This window comes from Haliotis rubra, unplaced genomic scaffold (genome assembly GCF_003918875.1).
Source record: "Haliotis rubra isolate DU_JTF1 unplaced genomic scaffold, ASM391887v1 Scf29, whole genome shotgun sequence".
In the NCBI taxonomy this organism is placed as follows: domain Eukaryota; kingdom Metazoa; phylum Mollusca; class Gastropoda; order Lepetellida; family Haliotidae; genus Haliotis; species Haliotis rubra.
In genome coordinates, this window is record NW_025766957.1 from 2541911 (window position 1) to 2561811 (window position 19901).

Sequence of the window (19901 nt, forward strand, 5' to 3'; positions counted from 1 at the left end):
ATCTGGATGACAGCGGTATTTAAATAATTGGGTCTGGACCAGGCAATCTAGTGTTTGACGTCATGACAGAGCATGTGATTATGAATCACTATGAAATAGTGATGATACCAGGTGTTCGCGAAATAGTGAGCGTATCCTGTCTCGTGAATAAACATATGCAAAGGCTTGTCAACAGTTCACCTGAAAAAAATCTGGAACGTGTGGTACAAGTCAAAATAGGGAATTGCATCGGATATCATTTTTGTCATTGATACACCAGATTTTTAAATGCCTTCCACATGATTCCCACAAAAAAAAATAGGGCTTGTTGTATGCTTGTTGAATGTTGTACTTTGGTCGAACAACGTCTAAGCCGTATTACGCTCTTTGAAATCTTGGTAAAAAGAGCATGCTCGATTGTTCCTCATGTTGTGAAATGTAAACACCAAAGGCTGGTACTGCTGGAATATTGCTCGACATGATTTGTTTTGTTTGTTTGTTGTTACCGCCGTAGGCCTACTCAGCACTGTTCCTGGTATATGGCGGCGGTCTGTAAATAATCCAGTCTGGACCAGACAATCCAGTGATCAACTGTATGAGCATCGATTTATGCAATCGGGATACGACATATGTCAACCAAGTCAGACCACCCGATCCCGTTAGTCGCCTTTTACAACAAGCATGGGTTGCTGAAAATTAATTCTAACTCGGCTCTTCACGGATGTGCTGGACATGAAAGGGAAGTAGACTGTTGGAAAGTTGAATCTCCCCTTTCGTCATACAGCCACGTGGAGATTTTTGGCACTCTGATTCCTTGTGCATGGATCTAAATCTGAAACAGTTGAGGCCGGCTCACTTGTCTCCTTAATTTCAAGCTCAGGTGGGTAAATAAATGGACAGGAATTGGCCTTCTTATTAAACGATATTAGATCATCGATATACCCGAAGCTTACGTAAAACGTCTTTGACAAATTACACAGTTGTGGTTTTGACAAACCGAGCCGAAATTCTGATTCATATGCATAAAGAAACAGATCCGCAAGGAGGGAAGCACTACTGGTGCCCATGGGGTTGGGGATGTGTTTTACTCTCAAATATTTTTACAAAGATGTTATCAATGAGGAAGTCCAACATTTCACATATTGTTTTCTCAGTAAATTTCAAATGACATTTGCTTTACATTTTGACAAATTGTACTGTCTGAAGGGAAATATATTGGTATATCTTTGTTTATCCCCTTACGCTACATGGGATAGTGCTGGACAACGTTGACAAATCAAATGTTTTGACAGAACTGAAATCTGTCCGTTTCTGAGATTGTAAATATTCAAGCAAATCCTTTTTTTTTTAGAATAGACATGATATTAGTACCGCTTGTTTCAAACAGTTCCTGTGAAAATAGAGGAAAGTCCGTGATAGTATTAAGGATTATGGTTAATCTTTAAGACAGGGATTTAGTGATACATTTGCTTTACCCAGCAAATCTCTCTCTTTGTACCGATTTGTATGTAGCTTCGGAATACACCGTAAGGATATTAAAATGTTCTCTGTTCTGGTACAAATTTATCTTCTTTCAGTGTCTGCCTGGGGTTAAGGGACGGTGGGTAGCCTAGTGGTCAAAGCGTTCGCTCGTCACGCTGAAGACCCGGGTTCGATTCCTCACATGGGTACAGTGTGTCAAGCCCATTTCTGGTGTCCCCCGCTGTGATATTGCTGGAATATATTGCTAAAAGCGGCGTAAAATACAACTCACTCACTCACTGCCTGGGGCTAAATCGAAGTTAAATAGTGTCACTGCTTTTGTAGTCAGTATTTGTGAATGACTCGGAGTACGTTTTAAACACAAATCTCTGGTGGAATTCAACTGATAACCTAATACTGTACCTACAACTCCCAGGTTTCTTGTACGGAGCACGAGATACGGTCATTGTAGGAGAAACTGAGTTTGATTCACTACTTCTGATTTTCAGAAAATAGAGATCGCATGTACGTATGAATCATGTAGAACCATAGTCATATCAAATGGAAACGGACGTCTATAGTTTGCTACACTGCTACACTTGGTAAGAAAGCTTCAATTTCAGTACTTAAACATGCTGTGAACCTCCATTATTATAAGAACTTCTCTTAGCATTTAAAGTGTGATGTGAAGGAACATACACATCTTAAGTTTCTTAAGCTTTGGGTAACACGGTGGAAAACCTAATCAGTTTGAAATATATAAACGTTTAGTATCTTATTGCATCCTCTATGTCTTGATTATATAACTCAACGAAGTAAAGTGACTGACAACTTCCCTTGGTTGAATCATGGAAAATGTATACTTTACACAGCTTTGTGCCTTGTAAAGAGTGAGAGAGTGAATGAGTTTAGTTTTACGCCCCTTTATTAATATTCCAGCAATATCACGGCGGAGGACACCAGAAATGGGCTTCACACATTTTACCATGTGGACAATTGAACCCGGGTCTTCGGCTTGACGAGCGAAAGCTGATAGCCCTGAGCGATTCTCTTGCCTTGAAAAATGTACTATTCGTCAGGAAAATGACTTCATCATTTCCTTAAAATGGCAAGACCTAGACAGAAATTGCATGATGGTAAGTTATGGCCATGCATGTCACAGGGATGTCCTTTTGGTGCTAACTTGAACACTAAACAGATTAAGCAGGTGGCCACAGGACTAAGTGAAGGATCGTCCAACACGAAGGCCAAGCAAAACAGTTGCAGACCAATTCGTATAATGACCGAGTCCAACAAAAAACAAAATTCCATGACTCAGAGGATGCCGATGCTGAGAATTCGGTGATTAATTGCCGGCATGAGGAGTGAGTGCGGTTGGTCTTATGCCGTGTTCAGCAATATTCCAGCAATATCACGGCGGGGGACATCAGAAATGGGCTTCACACAATGCATCCATGTACGTATCGAACCGGGGGTTTCATGCGAACGATTTAACCACTAGGCTACCTCACCGCCCTCCGATGCTGAGAATTCTGCGATGAATTGCCAGCATGAAGAAGAGACTGGCAGATATTTTATCTGTGGCTACATAACACAGTATCCTGGATTCACCAGGTAGTTATGTGGTCGCCAGTGGTGGTTCATGCAATAAGAACAATCGTTATTTAAGAGCTGCGTGACAATCATATTGGCGTATTGATGGTGACCACATCAATTGGTCCGGTATTGTTGATATTCACGTTCTGTGCATTCCTCTCAAATTGGAACTAAATCTTCCGAAATTTCTATTTCTGTTTTAATCAGAGTAAAATGTTACAATTACCATTTTCAAATGGTCTTAAAAGCATACGCAACACACTGTGGATCACTTTCTGCATTCGTGGACGAGTGACGTGTAAGATTGATCTTAAGGTACATATTACATGTAAAGGACCCGCCCTCTTTCAAAAACTACGTACTTCTTGTCAAGTACAATCATTTGTCTAAAATGAGTGAGAAAGGCAGATCGTTTAACCTACATATGAGCAAGTGCGTGACCCAAAGCAATATTTTTCTAGACAGTTTTAATGGTTTTCTTTAATGTAAACTTCCAGTGAAAATGAGGTCGTGTTTAAATATTTCAAAGACGCTACGTGGCATACTGTAAAATCAGCCTTTTTAACCTTACTTATGCATTTTTGAGCGAATTGTACTCCCCTTCTTTTCTTTATGCTTATGTATCAGAATTTCTGCTCAGTTTGGCAAATTAATAAATTTGGTAAGTAGGCCAACAGGTTTAACTTCAGATTCCATTGACACCAATACTGATCTTATATCGTTCCATAACCACCAAACAGCCAATTCCAAACTGACTGGTCTTTGCATGTGTTTATGATCGGTGCCACCGGTGGGGCAGACGACGCTCACCTTATCGCTAAATCGTACAATCGACTCTGCTTTACTCTTTGATTGTCACTATTTTTCTAATCGAATAAATTTTGTACCTGAATCTGTGGAATCAAAACTAAATCGCGTGAATCGTTTATCATACTTCCGATAACGGTATAGGGTGGTCAGGCTCGCTGACTGGTTGACACATGTCATCGGTTCCCAATTACGCAGATCGATGTTCATGCTGTTGATCACTGGATTGTCTTGTCCAGACTCGATTATTTACAGACCGTCGCCATATAGCTGGAATATTGCTGAGTGTGGCGTAAAACTAAACTCACTCACTCATACTTCCGACCACTGGTTTGTTAAGACTCATGTTACACAGGCTTCTTTTTAGCAAAACCCAAACCCCACACTCACCTTCAAGATGGCGGACGGTCCATCCATGTTTTTTGATGAGTTTCATCTCAAACGGTCTCAGCTGGTATAGCCGACATTCGTTATTTTTGTAACTGTAGTATATGCTGACACATTTCATAGTGCAACAAACAAGAGTGCACTCAGCTAACGTAATCTTATCCTTTGTAAATATACCATCAGTATCTGGAAGCGTATCACCATATTTGGATGATGTTGCAAAAAATACATCGTTTGCAATAATCATCTGAGCACAGTAAATTATGAAAAGAAACAAGCTTGCCATTTTTTGAATACTGTTTCCGTGTCCAGTGTTTGGCTCCTTGTTGGCAATGAATAGCCTGTGCTGCTTAAGCTGTGACCGGATCTTTAAATATTAAACATAAACGTTCTATATGGATACACGAAGCACTGGTGCCATTCGCCTTTACCGGATCTTTAAATATTTAACATAAACTTTCTATATGGATACACGAAGCACTGGTGCCATTTGCATGTCAATAGATAGTCGTGATTTAGTACACCCAGCACGCAATTGAAATACGGGTATGTACACAAAGTCGTCTGAAATATAGCTTATCTGATTTGAAATAAATCGAAATATGCATTATCAGGTCTTCTGAATATGGAAGCTGACATCCATAAATCCTCTCCCATATGTGTTCCAATTCTAAATGGCATTCGAAGACTTGATACGGAAAATCAGCTGAGAAGTTTACCTTAAGCTTCAGTATAGATATAATCTCAAACAGTTTGACAGTAGTTAAAGAGACCGTTCTCTTCCACTGAATTAGATAGGTCAATCGGAAATACAAAGGCCAGTATATCCGCCACACATCAACAAGAAATAAAAAGACCAGTATATCCGCCACACATCAACAAGAAATGAAAAGACCAGTATATACGCCACAGATCAACAAGAAATAAAAAGACCAGTATATCCGCCACACATCAACAAGAAATGAAAAGACCAGTATATACGCCACAGATCAACAAGAAATAAAAAGACCAGTATATCCGCCACACATCAACAAGAAATTAAAAGACCAGTATATACGCCACAGATCAACAAGAAATAAAAAGACCAGTATATCCGCCACACATCAACAAGAAATGAAAAGACCAGTATATACGCCACAGATCAACAAGAAATAAAAAGACCAGTATATCCGCCACACATCATATATATACGCCACACATCAACAAGAAATAAAAAGACCAGTATATCCGCCACACATCAACAAGAAATGAAAAGACCAGTATATACGCCACAGATCAACAAGAAATAAAAAGACCAGTATATCCGCCACACATCAACAAGAAATGAAAAGACCAGTATATACGCCACAGATCAACAAGAAATAAAAAGACCAGTATATCCGCCACACATCAACAAAATGAGACCAGTATATCCGCCACAGATCAACAAGAAATTAAAAAGACCAGTATATACGCCACAGATCAACAAGAAATACCAGTATATCCGCCACAGACCAAAAGACCAGTATATACGCCACAGATCAACAAGAAATAAAAAGACCAGTATATCCGCCACACATCAACAAGAAATAAAAAGACCAGTATATCCGCCACACATCAACAAGAAATGAAAAGACCAGTATATACGCCACAGATCAACAAGAAATAAAAAGACCAGTATATCCGCCACACATCAACAAGAAATGAAAAGACCAGTATATCCGCCACAGATCAACAAGAAATAAAAACGACAAGTAGTGCTGCGTCAGTTCTTTCATATTTAAATCTGTGTATGGTGATAGTGGCTTCTGTGTATGGTGATAGTGGCTGATAGCATCCCCGATCTAAACCTACCATATGTCTCCCCGTTTCCATATGTGAACAATTGACATTTTCGTCAACACATGATGTCATTACCTATTGATAGTACCACGTTATAGACACCGGCATTTTACGTAAAGCTTTCAAAAAGTTTTATGGTTGACATTTGGAGTATATTTCCAGATCTGATGCAACATTGACAAAACTTATGTCTGGTGCAATTCCCTATTTTGACTTGCGCCATAACACCATGTTTACAGGTGAACATCTGACTAGCCTTTGCCTATGTATATGTACGGGTTCCACTCTTTGGGCAGGATACGCTCACCTTTTCACGAACGCCTGGTATCATCACTATTTGATAGTGATTCATAAACACATGTGCTGTATCCCATGACGGCAATCACTAGACTGTCTGGTCCAGACTCAATTATCAAAATACGGCTGCCATCCAGATGTCATAATTTTGCGTGTGGAGTTAAACATACAAACAAAAAACATGCTCAGAATAGATTGTACAATCGACTCTGCTTTGAGCAGAGATTTCTCATGGATGTGCAAAGGGTTTTGTCGTTTTTATGCACTGCTTGAACTGTTTGTTTAAAAGGAGCAGGAATTTTACAGAAATACGTTTACATGTCACGTTAAGTGATTCTTAGGTTACAATGGTGGTGTTACTAATGGCAGGCGAAACTATTCATGAGTAACTCGTCAAAGACTGAATGTCAATAGAAAGATTATAAGTATCACATCTAAGCTGATAAACGCAGTCTCTTTTGTAGATTCATGTATTTGTTCCGTATCATGCTGGCGTCAGTATTCACACACGCACAGAACCTGTTCATCTACGCAGGACATGTACACGCACTTGTCATGCTACTGAAGGGGCGATAAAGCTTCCGTTCGTCACGCTGAAGACCCGGGTTCGATTCCCCGCATGGGTACAATGTGTAAAGCCCAATTCTGGAGTCTCCCTCCGTGATATTACTGGAATATTGCTAAAAGCGGGGTAAAACCTTAGTCAGTCAGTCTGTTTATGACTTTGGTTTCATAACTGACAAAATTTCTGTTTGACGTGAAGCCTTGAAATAATCGTTAGGCGATACAATTACAGCTAAAGCCTGACTCTTGATGCCGGGAGTATCCGTGAATAGAAAAGAACTGAATTCTCTCAAGGCTCGGCAAATGAGGCACAAATTTATATATTGAAAACACAGTGTGACACACAATTACTTCTTCGTGTTTTCACCAAGCATCAGTTAATTTTACGTGTTTTCACAGACGTTCTGAGCATCAGGTACATCTATACTTGTTTTAAAACCCGTGAAGATCCGGGTAAGACGTGGTCTTCAGCAACTCATGCTTGCTGTAAGAGGCGATTTACGCTGAAGGGATCGTTGTCGGCACGGGTACTACAAATGTGTACCCCAGATATGAGGTAGGTTTCTGTATACAGAAACATACCATAACCTAAAATGTCCTAAATCAGAATCCAGAAACGCACCATAGGACGAATCCATCCCGCATTGTGCCGTTTTCTTGATCGGAACTGTCATTTTGTTGTATTACATGCATTTGATTGCGTTATGTAAGAAACGAACATACACAGTAACAAATATTTCACGATGCACAATACCACTCCCAGTCAGCTGAACGGGAACAACAGTGGACTCGTTCCCCGTTTAGGGTACCGGGTACGTTTCTGTATTCTGATTTTAGCTAGGGTACTTTGGGTACATATCTGCAGTGTCTGTGCCGACAACGACCCCTTCAGCGCGATCAACAGGATCGGGTGGTCCGGCTCGCTGACTTGGTTGACACATACCATCGTAACCCCATTGTGAAGATCGATGTTCATGCTGTTGATCACTGGATTGTCTGGTACAGACTCGACTATTCACATATTTACTATAGCCGATCTATGTCTGTGTGCAGCGTTAAACAACAAACAAAGTACATGTTTTGACAGACGCCAAACATTAATTATTGTATTTTTTCAAGTTAGAACGTTTGACGCTTCTGCGATTATTGTGTGTGAGTAATATTCCATCAATATCACAGAAGGGGACACCAGAAATGGGCATCACCCACTCTACCCATATGGGGAATCGAACCAGGGTCTTCGGCGTGAAGAGCGAACGCATTAACGATTACAGAGTGGAAGCAATTGATAATCGGACTGTTTGAATATCAGCACAGACGAACTTGCTGATTGTAGTATCTGTGAATACAGGTAACTTAAATTCATAATCAAAAACACATAAGAACAAGATAAAAATGGTTTATTTTGGAATGTTACAGATCATGCTGAATAATCGCTTGACAAGCACAAAGTATATGCGTAAAGAGCAGCTCCTAAGAAAACAATGAAACAAACAATTCAACGACCATGTCCCTAAGCTTTGAGGATAACTTCAATTCCATATTAATGGCGATGACGTTCATCGAATAAAGAGAGTGATGATTAAGAACTCCGTTTAAGGATATTGTCCTGTGAATTATAATGCTATGTTGTCATTATATAAGATCTTAAGCAAACGTTTCCCCATTGTTTGGGTAATTGTTCCGAAACTGTGCCTCCTTCCCCTACAAAGTCATATGGTGTGTACATTAGACAAGATAAAGTCGGGTTTATGGGTATGTGCCCTTAACTCAAAATAATATATTCCTCTCACTGATTTAGTTAATCAATGAAATCAAATACGCCTTTAACTACCAAACATTCTCTTCAATAAGGTAAGAAATAATATGCGATCACTGGACTCATTTGCATCTTTGTCGCGTATTTCAATGATACAAGCAACAACTGAAATGAGAATAATGCAATGAAACTTTTTCCGTAAGACCTGTCGATAATCACACTTATTTTTTCATTTGGTATAGTGAATAGGTTATTCTAAAGAGCCACGAAACATCATCGATTTAAAAAGAATTCCAACTTCCTTTGTTGTTTTGTATTTTGCGTGATGTATTGACTCAGAAGATTTGTAAAACATGACTGTTTCAGTCCCCAGAAATAGATTAAAGATAATGGACTTTACGACATTCAATAAATAAAAGCCACAAAATGTTCGTTACGCTACATCAAAAGCATGTGTTTTAAAAGAAGTGAAGAAATGTCTGCGTGTGAAAAAATCTGCGAGGTCCATTATTTGCCCAGGGACAAAATGAATCAAAGAGGATAGAACATACAGAGTTACTGTAAAAATTCAAAACCATCATGACATCGTAAATGGTGCCATTCAAAATGGTTATATCAGTGGCGCCAAAGTAGCACGTTAGGTTCAGCACAAGGCATGGTATATAAATCCACGATTTAGCGAAAGTCGGACAAGACTAAGTCGATGGAGTGTTTATCACGAGACACGAGTGGACAGAAGAGTTGGCGTGTGGTATCCTGCACACCGTCTTCACGACGCCGTTGACACAGGCTCGAACACAGCGGCCGAGAGGTATATGGCGACATCGGTTGTCAAGCGAACCACAGTGAGCCTGGAAGCGAAAAACAATACATGTTATTATATACTCTTCAAAAAAGGTAGGGGAATCTGAACTTTCAGTTTGGATAAGAAGTATAAGCGTTAAGAAACGTTTCAAAGACAGACATCTTGTGAACACGACTCCATTTCTCTTTATCACCACCCCTAAACACAACGCATAGGATGCACGTGCACAACGCAGTACTCCCCATACACGTGCATGGAGTGTCATTCTTGATTTTGACGGTTTTCAAGAAGGTCGATACATCACTGTAGACCATTAATTTTGACAACCATCTAGTATCTCACAGTTGTTAGTGTTTGTTTCTAGCCGGTTTTTTGCTTGTTTGAAAATGAAAACCGTACACATGCAAATTTCACGTCATACACCAGTCATCTTTCAAGAGCGTTTACTGAACAAACTACTATGGTCATAAGTACGTGCAAGTGGTGATGCACTCTCAGAACATTCATTATTATCATATCAACATTGATGGACTCCGATATATCTCCCATTTTTTTCAGTCGTAAAGTAAAAATGAAGTTCCCCTGAGTATACGTCGAAAACCTTTGTAATTATTTACACTTGTATACCAGTTGCATGTAAAACACGAGAGTACGATCACGAATCACTCTAACCTTGATTACATAATGCCATTTAGAAAGTGGTCAAATGTAACATATGTTATATTTGGGATTACACTTTCTTAGTAAAGTACAATTTCTAGTACTTTTTGGGTTGAGTCCCATCCAGGATTCGAACCCACACCCTCAGAGTCAGGCACCTAATCAAACGCGTGGCAGTAGCGGTAGTTAGACGGCTGACTTTGTGTGTTGGCGATTAGGTGTCTGACTCTGAAGGTGTGGGTTCGAATCCCGGATTGGACTCAACCCAAAAAGTACTAGAATCTGTGCTTTACTAAGAAAGTGTAATCCCAAATATAACATGTGTTACACTCTAACCTTGATGATACAAAGTGACGAGAGGTTTTACAGGCTCCCGTAATGTGACTGGATAATTTGCTGACAAACACAAATTCTGACCTGCCAATAATAATTTTATCATTGTGTCGAAAGTTTTATTAAAACTACTCAGAACTGTTGTAATATGATCTATTAACTTGACCTTTGTGTGATGTAAACTAATATCCGATTTGTGCGTTAGTGTGTGTAACGGAATAACCTGTGATAAAGTCTAAATCAAATATACTATACTTTAATAGGATGTTTAGTTGTTAAACACGTAAAAGATCCACGCCTTTGCGTAGTCAGTCTCGAATATCTACTCAAATAGATTTTACGTACTCTCTGAAGTACTTAAGTAATTGAGAAGTGAAGGCCATGTAAATTGGAGGTTGATGGTATATTGTTTGACACATGAAGTCTGTGGTATTGATTGCTTCACGACTTGGTACATTACCTGCGGTCATTTTGAATGTCAGTGAACAGATCCAGACACTGATAAATATTATTTCTCAGGTGATTTCTTGCGGATAGATGAGGTGAAGGTACCTCCATTTCTTTTTTTGTTGAAATACAAGTAACAAAACCCTTTCCTAACAATGTGAAACCCTGCTATAATATAAACTCTTTGCACGACATCATAAGCACGTGTTTGTTTCTGACTCTCTATTAAATAGTGATGAAACCGAGTGTTTGCTAAGAGGTGAGCGTATGCTACTCAAACGGTAGCACCTGTCACAAATATCTGCTAAGGCAAGTCAGTTGTTCTCCTTCAAAAACAGACGAATTTAACTAATTGGATCAACCATCGTTTTCGTCACCGGTACTCCTTTCACTTGTCTTCCCGGAGAGAGTTTGAAAGATTTACCCAAGCCTTGAATGCTGCAACCTTGTTCAAACAACTTATAAATGCGAGTCGTATGAAAATCTTCATAACCTTCAGATTAACAGATTAATCGATTTCACTGGTTTCTAGCTTAAATCAGATGAAATGAATTGGCTATTTGGCAGTTGGCTGAAGCGTGAAGTTACGTCTCTGTCCTTGAATGAACGGCTGCACACGAGGCCCAATCCTCTCATCCCTGTATCGCAGACCTGTCAGATTGCCATTGACAATGACAAGTTGTGTCCGACCATGAGATATGATGCCTCCCATACCATAACGCCTTCGCAACCAAACTGTGGACGTTGAACTAAGCACGCGTCAGCATACCGTTCACTTCGCCGTCTATACACCCTTGCCCTGCCATCTGAGCTGTCCAGGTGAAATCTCGACTCGTCAGTGAACAAAACACCATCATCCCAATCTCCTGTACGTAAGACGTGCCTGTCTGACGTTGGAGCAAACTGTACGTATTACAGACCGTCGGGACCAGATGTGCTCCTTCAGTCGGTTCCGTACAGTCCTGGAACTGACTGGACGTAAGTCAGGAATGATCCGAGCCGTCAAACTGGCAGTCTGGAATCGATTCCTTGGATGGGTCAGCGGTATGTGGTTGTCTTGCTGAAGTCACCTCACACGTGGAGGCAAATCTCTTGTGTTCCCATTATGTTGAAAACGTCTCCATAGATATGCGATCATGTTTCGATGGACAGCAAAATGTCTGGCCACTTCACTTTGGGCCATTCCAGTCTCCAGCATACCCACGGCGCGGAGACGCTGATTTTCTGTCAGCCATGGCATTATGTACGCGCAGTTTAATTAGGTTGAAATTAACCTGTTTTCCACAACATTCGGAGGCTAGATAATATTGGACCGTTCTTCAAATTTCAATATCAGGTGTGTGAACTTTAGGTGTAAAAAAAAAACAAGCAAAAAGTGAGTAAGTTCATTCTGCACAAAGAGCACGCGCCAGGCGCGATACGGGACATCAAATTTCATGCAAAGTGCTTTGCTATGTTTATTTAGGGCTATTTCTATAACTTTTCAAATAACTTTTATTTTATGAAATTTTAGGTTATGCACTGTTACTTTTTCCCGTTAGTATGCAATAATTAACTTGCTCGTCATAATTACATGTATGTAGGGTATTGTCTGGGAAATTCATTTCATGGCACATTTCGTTCACACCGATATGTGTATTCATTCAGAAACACTTAATTAGCTTTTCCGAAGACGATTTATCATAAATGGATCTTACAAAATGATGATAATTTTTCAGTCACAATATAGAATAAGCCTCTTAACAAACTTGATTGAGACCTAAAATACCATCATGTGCTCCTACTGTGCGAGCTATACATAACCCGCCCTTGACTCACACCCACGTCTTCATTAATGGTGGAAACTTGAGAACCGCCAAAGCATATTAACCTTTACATGAGTGAGGCGGCCCACTGACAATAAATATAAATGAGACTCACAATTCTAGGCGTGATGGGATTCTCAGTAGGTGTCATAATGTGGCTGTAGAAATATAGATCAAATGACTAGAAGGGAAGATATGTCTTACAGTTAATTGTTAAAAGGATAAAATATGCCAACGCACTTATCCCTTCTAAATATATTTTCGGCACGAGTATCTCTTTTGTCAAAACAAGTGTTTATGAACTACTCCAAACAAAAATATGTAGGTATGGAATGTGTAAATTTTGTTCTAAAACTCATTAACAACTGTGTTGTGAGTATTCGCGTTCGTCCAACACAGCGAGCATAGTTTAAGCTGGCATCATTCATTTCAGGAAAATACATAATCTCCTTATTCTTTTTTTTTCTGTGCGAGTCAAAACGTTTCTTGTAAGATTCTTGAAAGAAATACTATCCTTTTAGAGAGCACAGGCATGAGAGCATATCTTCACAGATGTAAACACGTACAAATCCAAGCACGTACATTGTTCACATACACACACGCGCGCGGACGGACGCACGCACGTACACCCACAATGCCGTGCACCCGTTGATATGTGCAAGGACGAGGAATATGGACTGAGGGAATATGAAACCAAAACCTCAATGACAGGTAAATAGGATTAAGGAAATATCATACCCAAACCCCAATGACAGGTAAAGATGATTGGGGCAATAAGATGCCTTGCCCCCGATGGCAGGTAAATGCGATTGAGGGAATGAAATGCCGAACCCCCGATGGTAGGGAAATAGGATTGAGGGAATATGTTGCCTTTGCCCTCAACGGTAGATAAATAGGATTGAGGGAATATGGTGCCAAAACCCCAATGACAGGTAAAGATGATTGAGGGAATATAATGCAGAGCCCCCAATGGCAGGTTAATAGGATTGAGGGAATGAAATGCCGAGCCTCCGATGGTAGGTAAATAGGGTTGAGGGAATATGATACCAAAACCCCAATCACAGGTAAATAGGATTAAGAGAATGTGATGCCTTGCCCCCCAATGGCAGGTAAATAGGATTAAGGGTATATGATGCCAAAACCCCAATGTCAAATAAATAGGATAGTGGGAATATGATGCCGATCCCCCGATGGTATTTAAATAGGGTTGAAGGTATAATGCCGAGTCCCCAATGGTAGGTGAATAGGAGGGGAAAAGGTGCCGAGCTCCCTTCACACATTTTAGCCACTTAGGAAGAGCGTGAGGTTTTAACCACTAGGCTACACCAGCTTTATCAAAGGCAAATCAGTGTTCAAAGACTGACAAACCCCGTTCCAATAATCAGACTGCCTTTATCAAATGAACTATTTTTAGCCGCTGTGCACCGTTGTCACTTTGCAGGCACATTTTAACCGAATAGACTTAGTACAAAAATCTGAGAAACAGCAGTCAGTGTTTTTTCTCCGTTTATAGAATTCTAAACGAAACAAAATCCTACTCCAACTGGCAATCAAAGGAAACGAAATCATTTGCGGTCTATTTATTCCGTAATATGAAATATTTAATCATATGACAGCAGTCTATATTCACAAAACGCATACGTAATAGCGAGAATTTTGGTAATTCAGTTTGGTTATTCATGAAACATTCAATAAATCAATATAAATGCAGTATATTTGATTGAACGATGTTCGTCACATGTTCGTTAACTGTTGGTAGTGCACAAACGCATCCGGTTTAAACTTTTGTAGATTTAGACAGCTGTTTTAATAAAACTACATGAAAACATCATCGAACATAAATTAAAAGTTAGAATACAGGTTGTGACAATCATGCGCAGTAACTATAAATGGTTAAACGTCAGTCAGCATTTAGTCAAACTTTGGCGATTTATTAGAATTCAGAAGAGGCCGAGACTGAATGCTGGCAATGTCAACATCGCCGTAGGTTGTCTTAAAGCTAGAGAGTCCCAGTCTCAATTGTACGTCATTTCAACGTATGCCAGAGCACCTGGGTGCCGATGTACAGAACAACCTTTGCGCTAAGACTACCTTATGTCTATGTTAAGGTATGGGAGTTACGGACACCTTAGCGCTAAGATCGCTTTGTACAACAGCACCCTGGTCGATATCCTGTTTATGGGAGCGGTATACCCGCTTCAATATCACCCAAGATCGAGTCTTGCTATGGCCTTGCAGATCTGCGAATCTGAAACCGACTGGCAGCTGTGGTATAAATATGATAGACGTTCACGCCAGCGTCAACATACGCCACAGACACTTGCATAACTGGCCAGACACTTGTACAAAAGGCCATGCCGCTGCTGTAGGTTTTAAAGAAAAGTCAAATTTTAAAATACACTTCTGGGTACAAACCCTTAGCCGTGGGAGCCCCCTCCTTACATGTCTGATTTAAGATGCAACTTTCCTCGAACGTTATATTTATCTGCCTACAACACGCATATCATATAGCACATTCACACTTTAGTCGACACGTAAAGATCCGGGGTAGAATTGATTTTCAGTAACCCATGCTTGTTGTAAGAGGCGACTAACGGGTTCGGGTGGTCCGGCTCGCTGACTTGGTGGACACATGTCATCATATCCCAAATTGCGTAGATAGATGCTCATGCTGTTGATCGCTGGATTGTCGATTTACAGACCGCATCCATACAGCTGGAATATTGCTGAGTGCGGCGTAAAACTAAACTCACTCACTCACTCACTCACACTTTAGTCGATTTTCATTTGATCCTTTCGTGTGTTTTTTTATATCTAACTTGTTCTCATTTAAAAAAATCTAGGAACAGCAATTCGTAACACTGATATCTGTATTCTAAACAGTCTACGGACTATATCATTGTGGTTGGAATGCATTATTGGCAATTACATTATGTTCGTATAAATGAACATGTTTTCACGAACACTTTCCTGTTATAGATGTATAGATGAGACATTCAGAGAGCACTCGTCGATTAACCAACAAATGAATGTGACATATAATGTGTAGTGCCTGTCATTTCGAGAAATTGGTAAACTGATATGATTTCTTTGACTGTAATTATCAAGGCACGACAAGTCAATCAATGCGCCAAGGTATCCTCTCTGGGTCGGTTTTCGACAGACTGACCTGTACCGTGTATGTAAACTTTGCGATATTTATAACAGACAGGTGCTGTTTCAACCCGGTGTTTTCTCATATGTTACTCTTAGATCTCCTTACGTATTTTATTACCAACGTATTGGGGGATAGCTGGTTTGTCTTTATTATATAACCATATGTGCAAGATGGCACTAAACAGTGTTTTGCCGACCTACGTAAGGGCATTTGCCACATGCAGTTTGTTGTACTTGGATACATCATGTGAGTTTTAAGATTTGTATCAGATATGTTTTTGCAAGATTTTTCTGATAAAGCTTGGTTGGAGATTCTAAACGCCGTACATCTATACTACCCACAAAAGGGAAACTGATGAAACGATAGAGATGGTATAATTACGATAAACGTCTGTGTAACTGTAGATCTGTATATCAGTATTTGGTATGTCGCGCACGGCACCTTGGTGCCATCATTTCAATTATTGTGCGTCTGGTTGAGCTACCCAAACTTGGCCATGTTAGTGGGAGCTCTAGGATATACGCTCGAAAACATCCTACAGATGCTCCTTTGGGAACCTTAATGGGCCTTAATGGGTCAGACCAACGTACGTATACCTTCTCGCCAGGGAAAACAGGTGACGACGTTGGCACGAAGTGGTCTGGCATCTTGTAGTTCACTATTACTGTCGATAATTCTAACGATTGGCACAACGACAGGAAGTAACAACGGATTGATGGTCACTCCTTTCATAATAACCAAATCAGTTTGCTTGCCATGTGTGTAACCGCCCCACGTCTACCATACTGGTAATATCATGTGTGAACACTGTGTATTGTTTCTCCAAATGCTTAAAAAACTACTGTTAAAAGGTTTCTTATTGACCAGTTTTATAAATCTCGGAATGCAACAGTAAATGCTTCCTCAAAAGGTAAATATTACAAACTTTATAAAAATATACCTCGTTTAGATTCTTATATTCTGGAACTATCTCCAACTCTTAGAATATGGTACACCCGATGTAGAACAGCAAATAGAAACTAGAAGATGGACTTGCGTTGTCAGATCTGACAGAACAGACCTTTATTAGACTGAAGGCTATATACATGTACATAACATATTGAGGGTTAACATGAGAACATTATGAGCAATGGCGGATAAAGATATAACTGGACAGGTTAACTAGTATTTGATTTTAGGCGGTGCATGATGATGTTACAAAATTTAGCCAATTTGCGCAATGTACTTATTTTTTGGCAAATGAATAATTGAGTGGTTTTATGTACAGATGGATTTTGATAGTAATAATCTGAGATGTAATTTTTCTATACTCATTAAACGCTTTACAAATGAGTAGGTATGAATAGTATTCATCGCCAATACCGTTAATATCACATAACTTACAAAATCTATTTACACATTGGACATTATGCCATCTCCCCACTTCAACTTGCAGTCTATGGCAAGCTATTCTAAAAAAGAGCAACGGTAAATAAACATTTCTTTTAAGTTTAGAAAGATAACATTCAAAATCATATTGTAGTTTGGTAACCTTATAGAATTTACATTTTGATGAGGTATTTACACAAGAAAAACTATTGCTGTACATATTAATCAGTGAGGCAGTTTCGGCCATTAACCTACCTTAAGCCAATTTACAGAAGGGAAACATTGGTTAATCCACACATTATTTTTACCAGTGCCTTTTAAGATATTTCTGATGAGGTTAATGTACATTATATAATGAAACAGCGAGTGACGAATACCACTTTCTTTTAACAGTCTTTTGAAGTCTAGTAACCCTATGAGAAAAATATCTACCTGAGTATTTTTGTAGTAATCCCCCAATAGATAAATTCACCTCAATTATGAAACTTAGTTATAGACCACTTACTTTGCAATTACCAAATATATCAAGGAAGGTTTATGTTTGTGCAAATGAAATCTAACATGTACATGATTGTAACTTTTTTACTGTTGCCATGTATAAACTCATGCTGTTCATGTTGCAAATATTATGTATGTTCTCGATGTCACAACATGTGATTTATGAGAATAACGTCTTCTTCTTAATGGTCGAACATATTTGCCCAAGCTTATCACTCGCCACGATACTATTGGCGTACAGCTCGTCCCTGGTGTTGCGTAGCACTACTCAATCGTTGCCCCCAATGGTAAGCTTGGTCACCCTTCACAGGACCCTTTGTTTTGGGTGAGCTGCACAGAGCTGGTTTTAAATTCGCCTTCCTGTTATTGCATGGAATTATCTATTGATAACCCGACCTGCTTTCGTATATTACGTTGTGAAAGGGGTGCAGTAGCTGGCTAGTGATCCAGCGCGGTTGAGGTGTCGGGATCGAGCCCACCTGTGACCGGGTGTAAAAACCTTAGAGTCAACATCGTGTGCAGACTCTTTCAGTGTTGTCACAGCACCTAGTGTACAGTACACAACCCCGTGCACTTAAAAGAACCCACGAATCCGTTGGTATATGACCAGATGGTGGCCACCTGAATACGTGCAAACACCTAGTTGCGGGTACAGCAACGTGCAGTAACCTTGAACAAAGTACTGTGACTATGTGTGTCCCAGTCCACCCAGCTGTGAATGGATACCTCGTTAGGATGAGAAAGTCACAATAACTCGGTGCGCCTAGGGAGTTGAGATTGATAATACGATATGCCGTTGAGATTGACATCCAATGATCGAGGGAAAAAATACCAGCGCCTTGAGCATGCACTAGTTGCCTGGATATGTGCGCTATATAAATATCCTATAATTTAATAATAAATACAATGAATGTAATGAAGCTATCTTGTCTATTGTTATAGGCTTGATCCGCTCATCCGCAACCCCACCACCATTAACGTTACTTGTTCAACAGTCAAGAAATTATACTTTTTGATTGGCCAAACATTCCAGCAACTTATCCTAGTATCTGACGCAGCCAATTTCTTGTTCCTTGAGATACTGTCTCAGAAGCATTCTAAGCCTATGCTCAGCTTAATTATTGTAATTGTGGGTTCCCCTAACGGCGCACACAATTTGGCTACTGTGTGTGCGTGATCCCTTGTTCTGCATGAATTTGCATTAAGATGCAATCCCAAGGTATTGTGTATGTTCCCCACATAGCTACATTTATATGATTAGTTTCCATATGTTTGTTGAAAGTATAAATGTATATGTATCACGACAGAAAGCACATGCGCGGGCGCGCGCACACACACACATACATATGAAGGAAAGTAGGAAATTCCAGATATTGGTTCGAATACTAGAATATATGTTATTTCATGCACATTAAAGTTAAATGATGTACGTTTTGCATGCAATCCTACACACGTACTTCAGATGTATAATCATATGATCTTACCATTAAGACGCTTGAGTCAAAACGTTTCTTCCTTGAGAGGCCGTGGATAATGTCTCTAAGTTCAGTTTCTCTGTGGTTCTTGCCTTCCGCCAGGAAGATATGAAAGATTGTAACAGCCACCATCAACCAGATGTGCCACCTTGCCATAATGTCCAGTAGAGAAGACAAGCTTTGGCTTCACGTCCAAGTCACGTTTGATTTCTCGTCCATGCATTGTACTAGCATCAGAAAGGGGCAATGGACTTTATGAACATACCGGAATGTCGTGGGCGGTGGTTCAGATGATGACTTCGCTGACGTTGTGCGCTATGGGAGTTATAAGATGACACATTAGTATCACAGGTGCCTAGCTCACCACCCACGAAACGGTTCTTTTGCACACCTAATGACTCTGAATGCTCGATGTAATTAGGTGTTGACTCTTTGGAGGACGGTGGTTCCTCTTGAGATATTATCAGACGACACCATCAAGATCCAGAAACTGTAGCCACCGATGATGTGACGGCTTCTTGCAGGTTCTTGCATAGAGGTAGATTGAACACGACAGCTAACTGGAGAGATTTATATGATTAACAGCAAGAAGTGCATTGTCTGTCCCGTTGAAGGTTCACGGATGGCATTAATCAATTGATTGCTATTCCCCAGAGGCCTGGATTTCTATTCTTGATAAGTA

The 19901-nt window shown here is 39.9% G+C and overlaps 1 protein-coding gene across 1 annotated transcript; it reads right to left on the minus strand.

Annotated features, from left to right (window-relative positions):
• Positions 1-8295: 8295 nt before the first annotated feature.
• LOC124281893 lies at positions 8296-19427 on the minus strand. The gene is made up of 2 exons (XM_046717909.1): positions 19229-19427; positions 8296-9522 (listed from the first exon to the last, which is right to left on the minus strand). Exons 1-2 carry the CDS (start codon positions 19373-19375, stop codon positions 9367-9369), a joined length of 303 nt encoding a protein of 100 aa, XP_046573865.1. The 5' UTR covers positions 19376-19427; the 3' UTR covers positions 8296-9366.
• Positions 19428-19901: the final 474 nt, after the last annotated feature.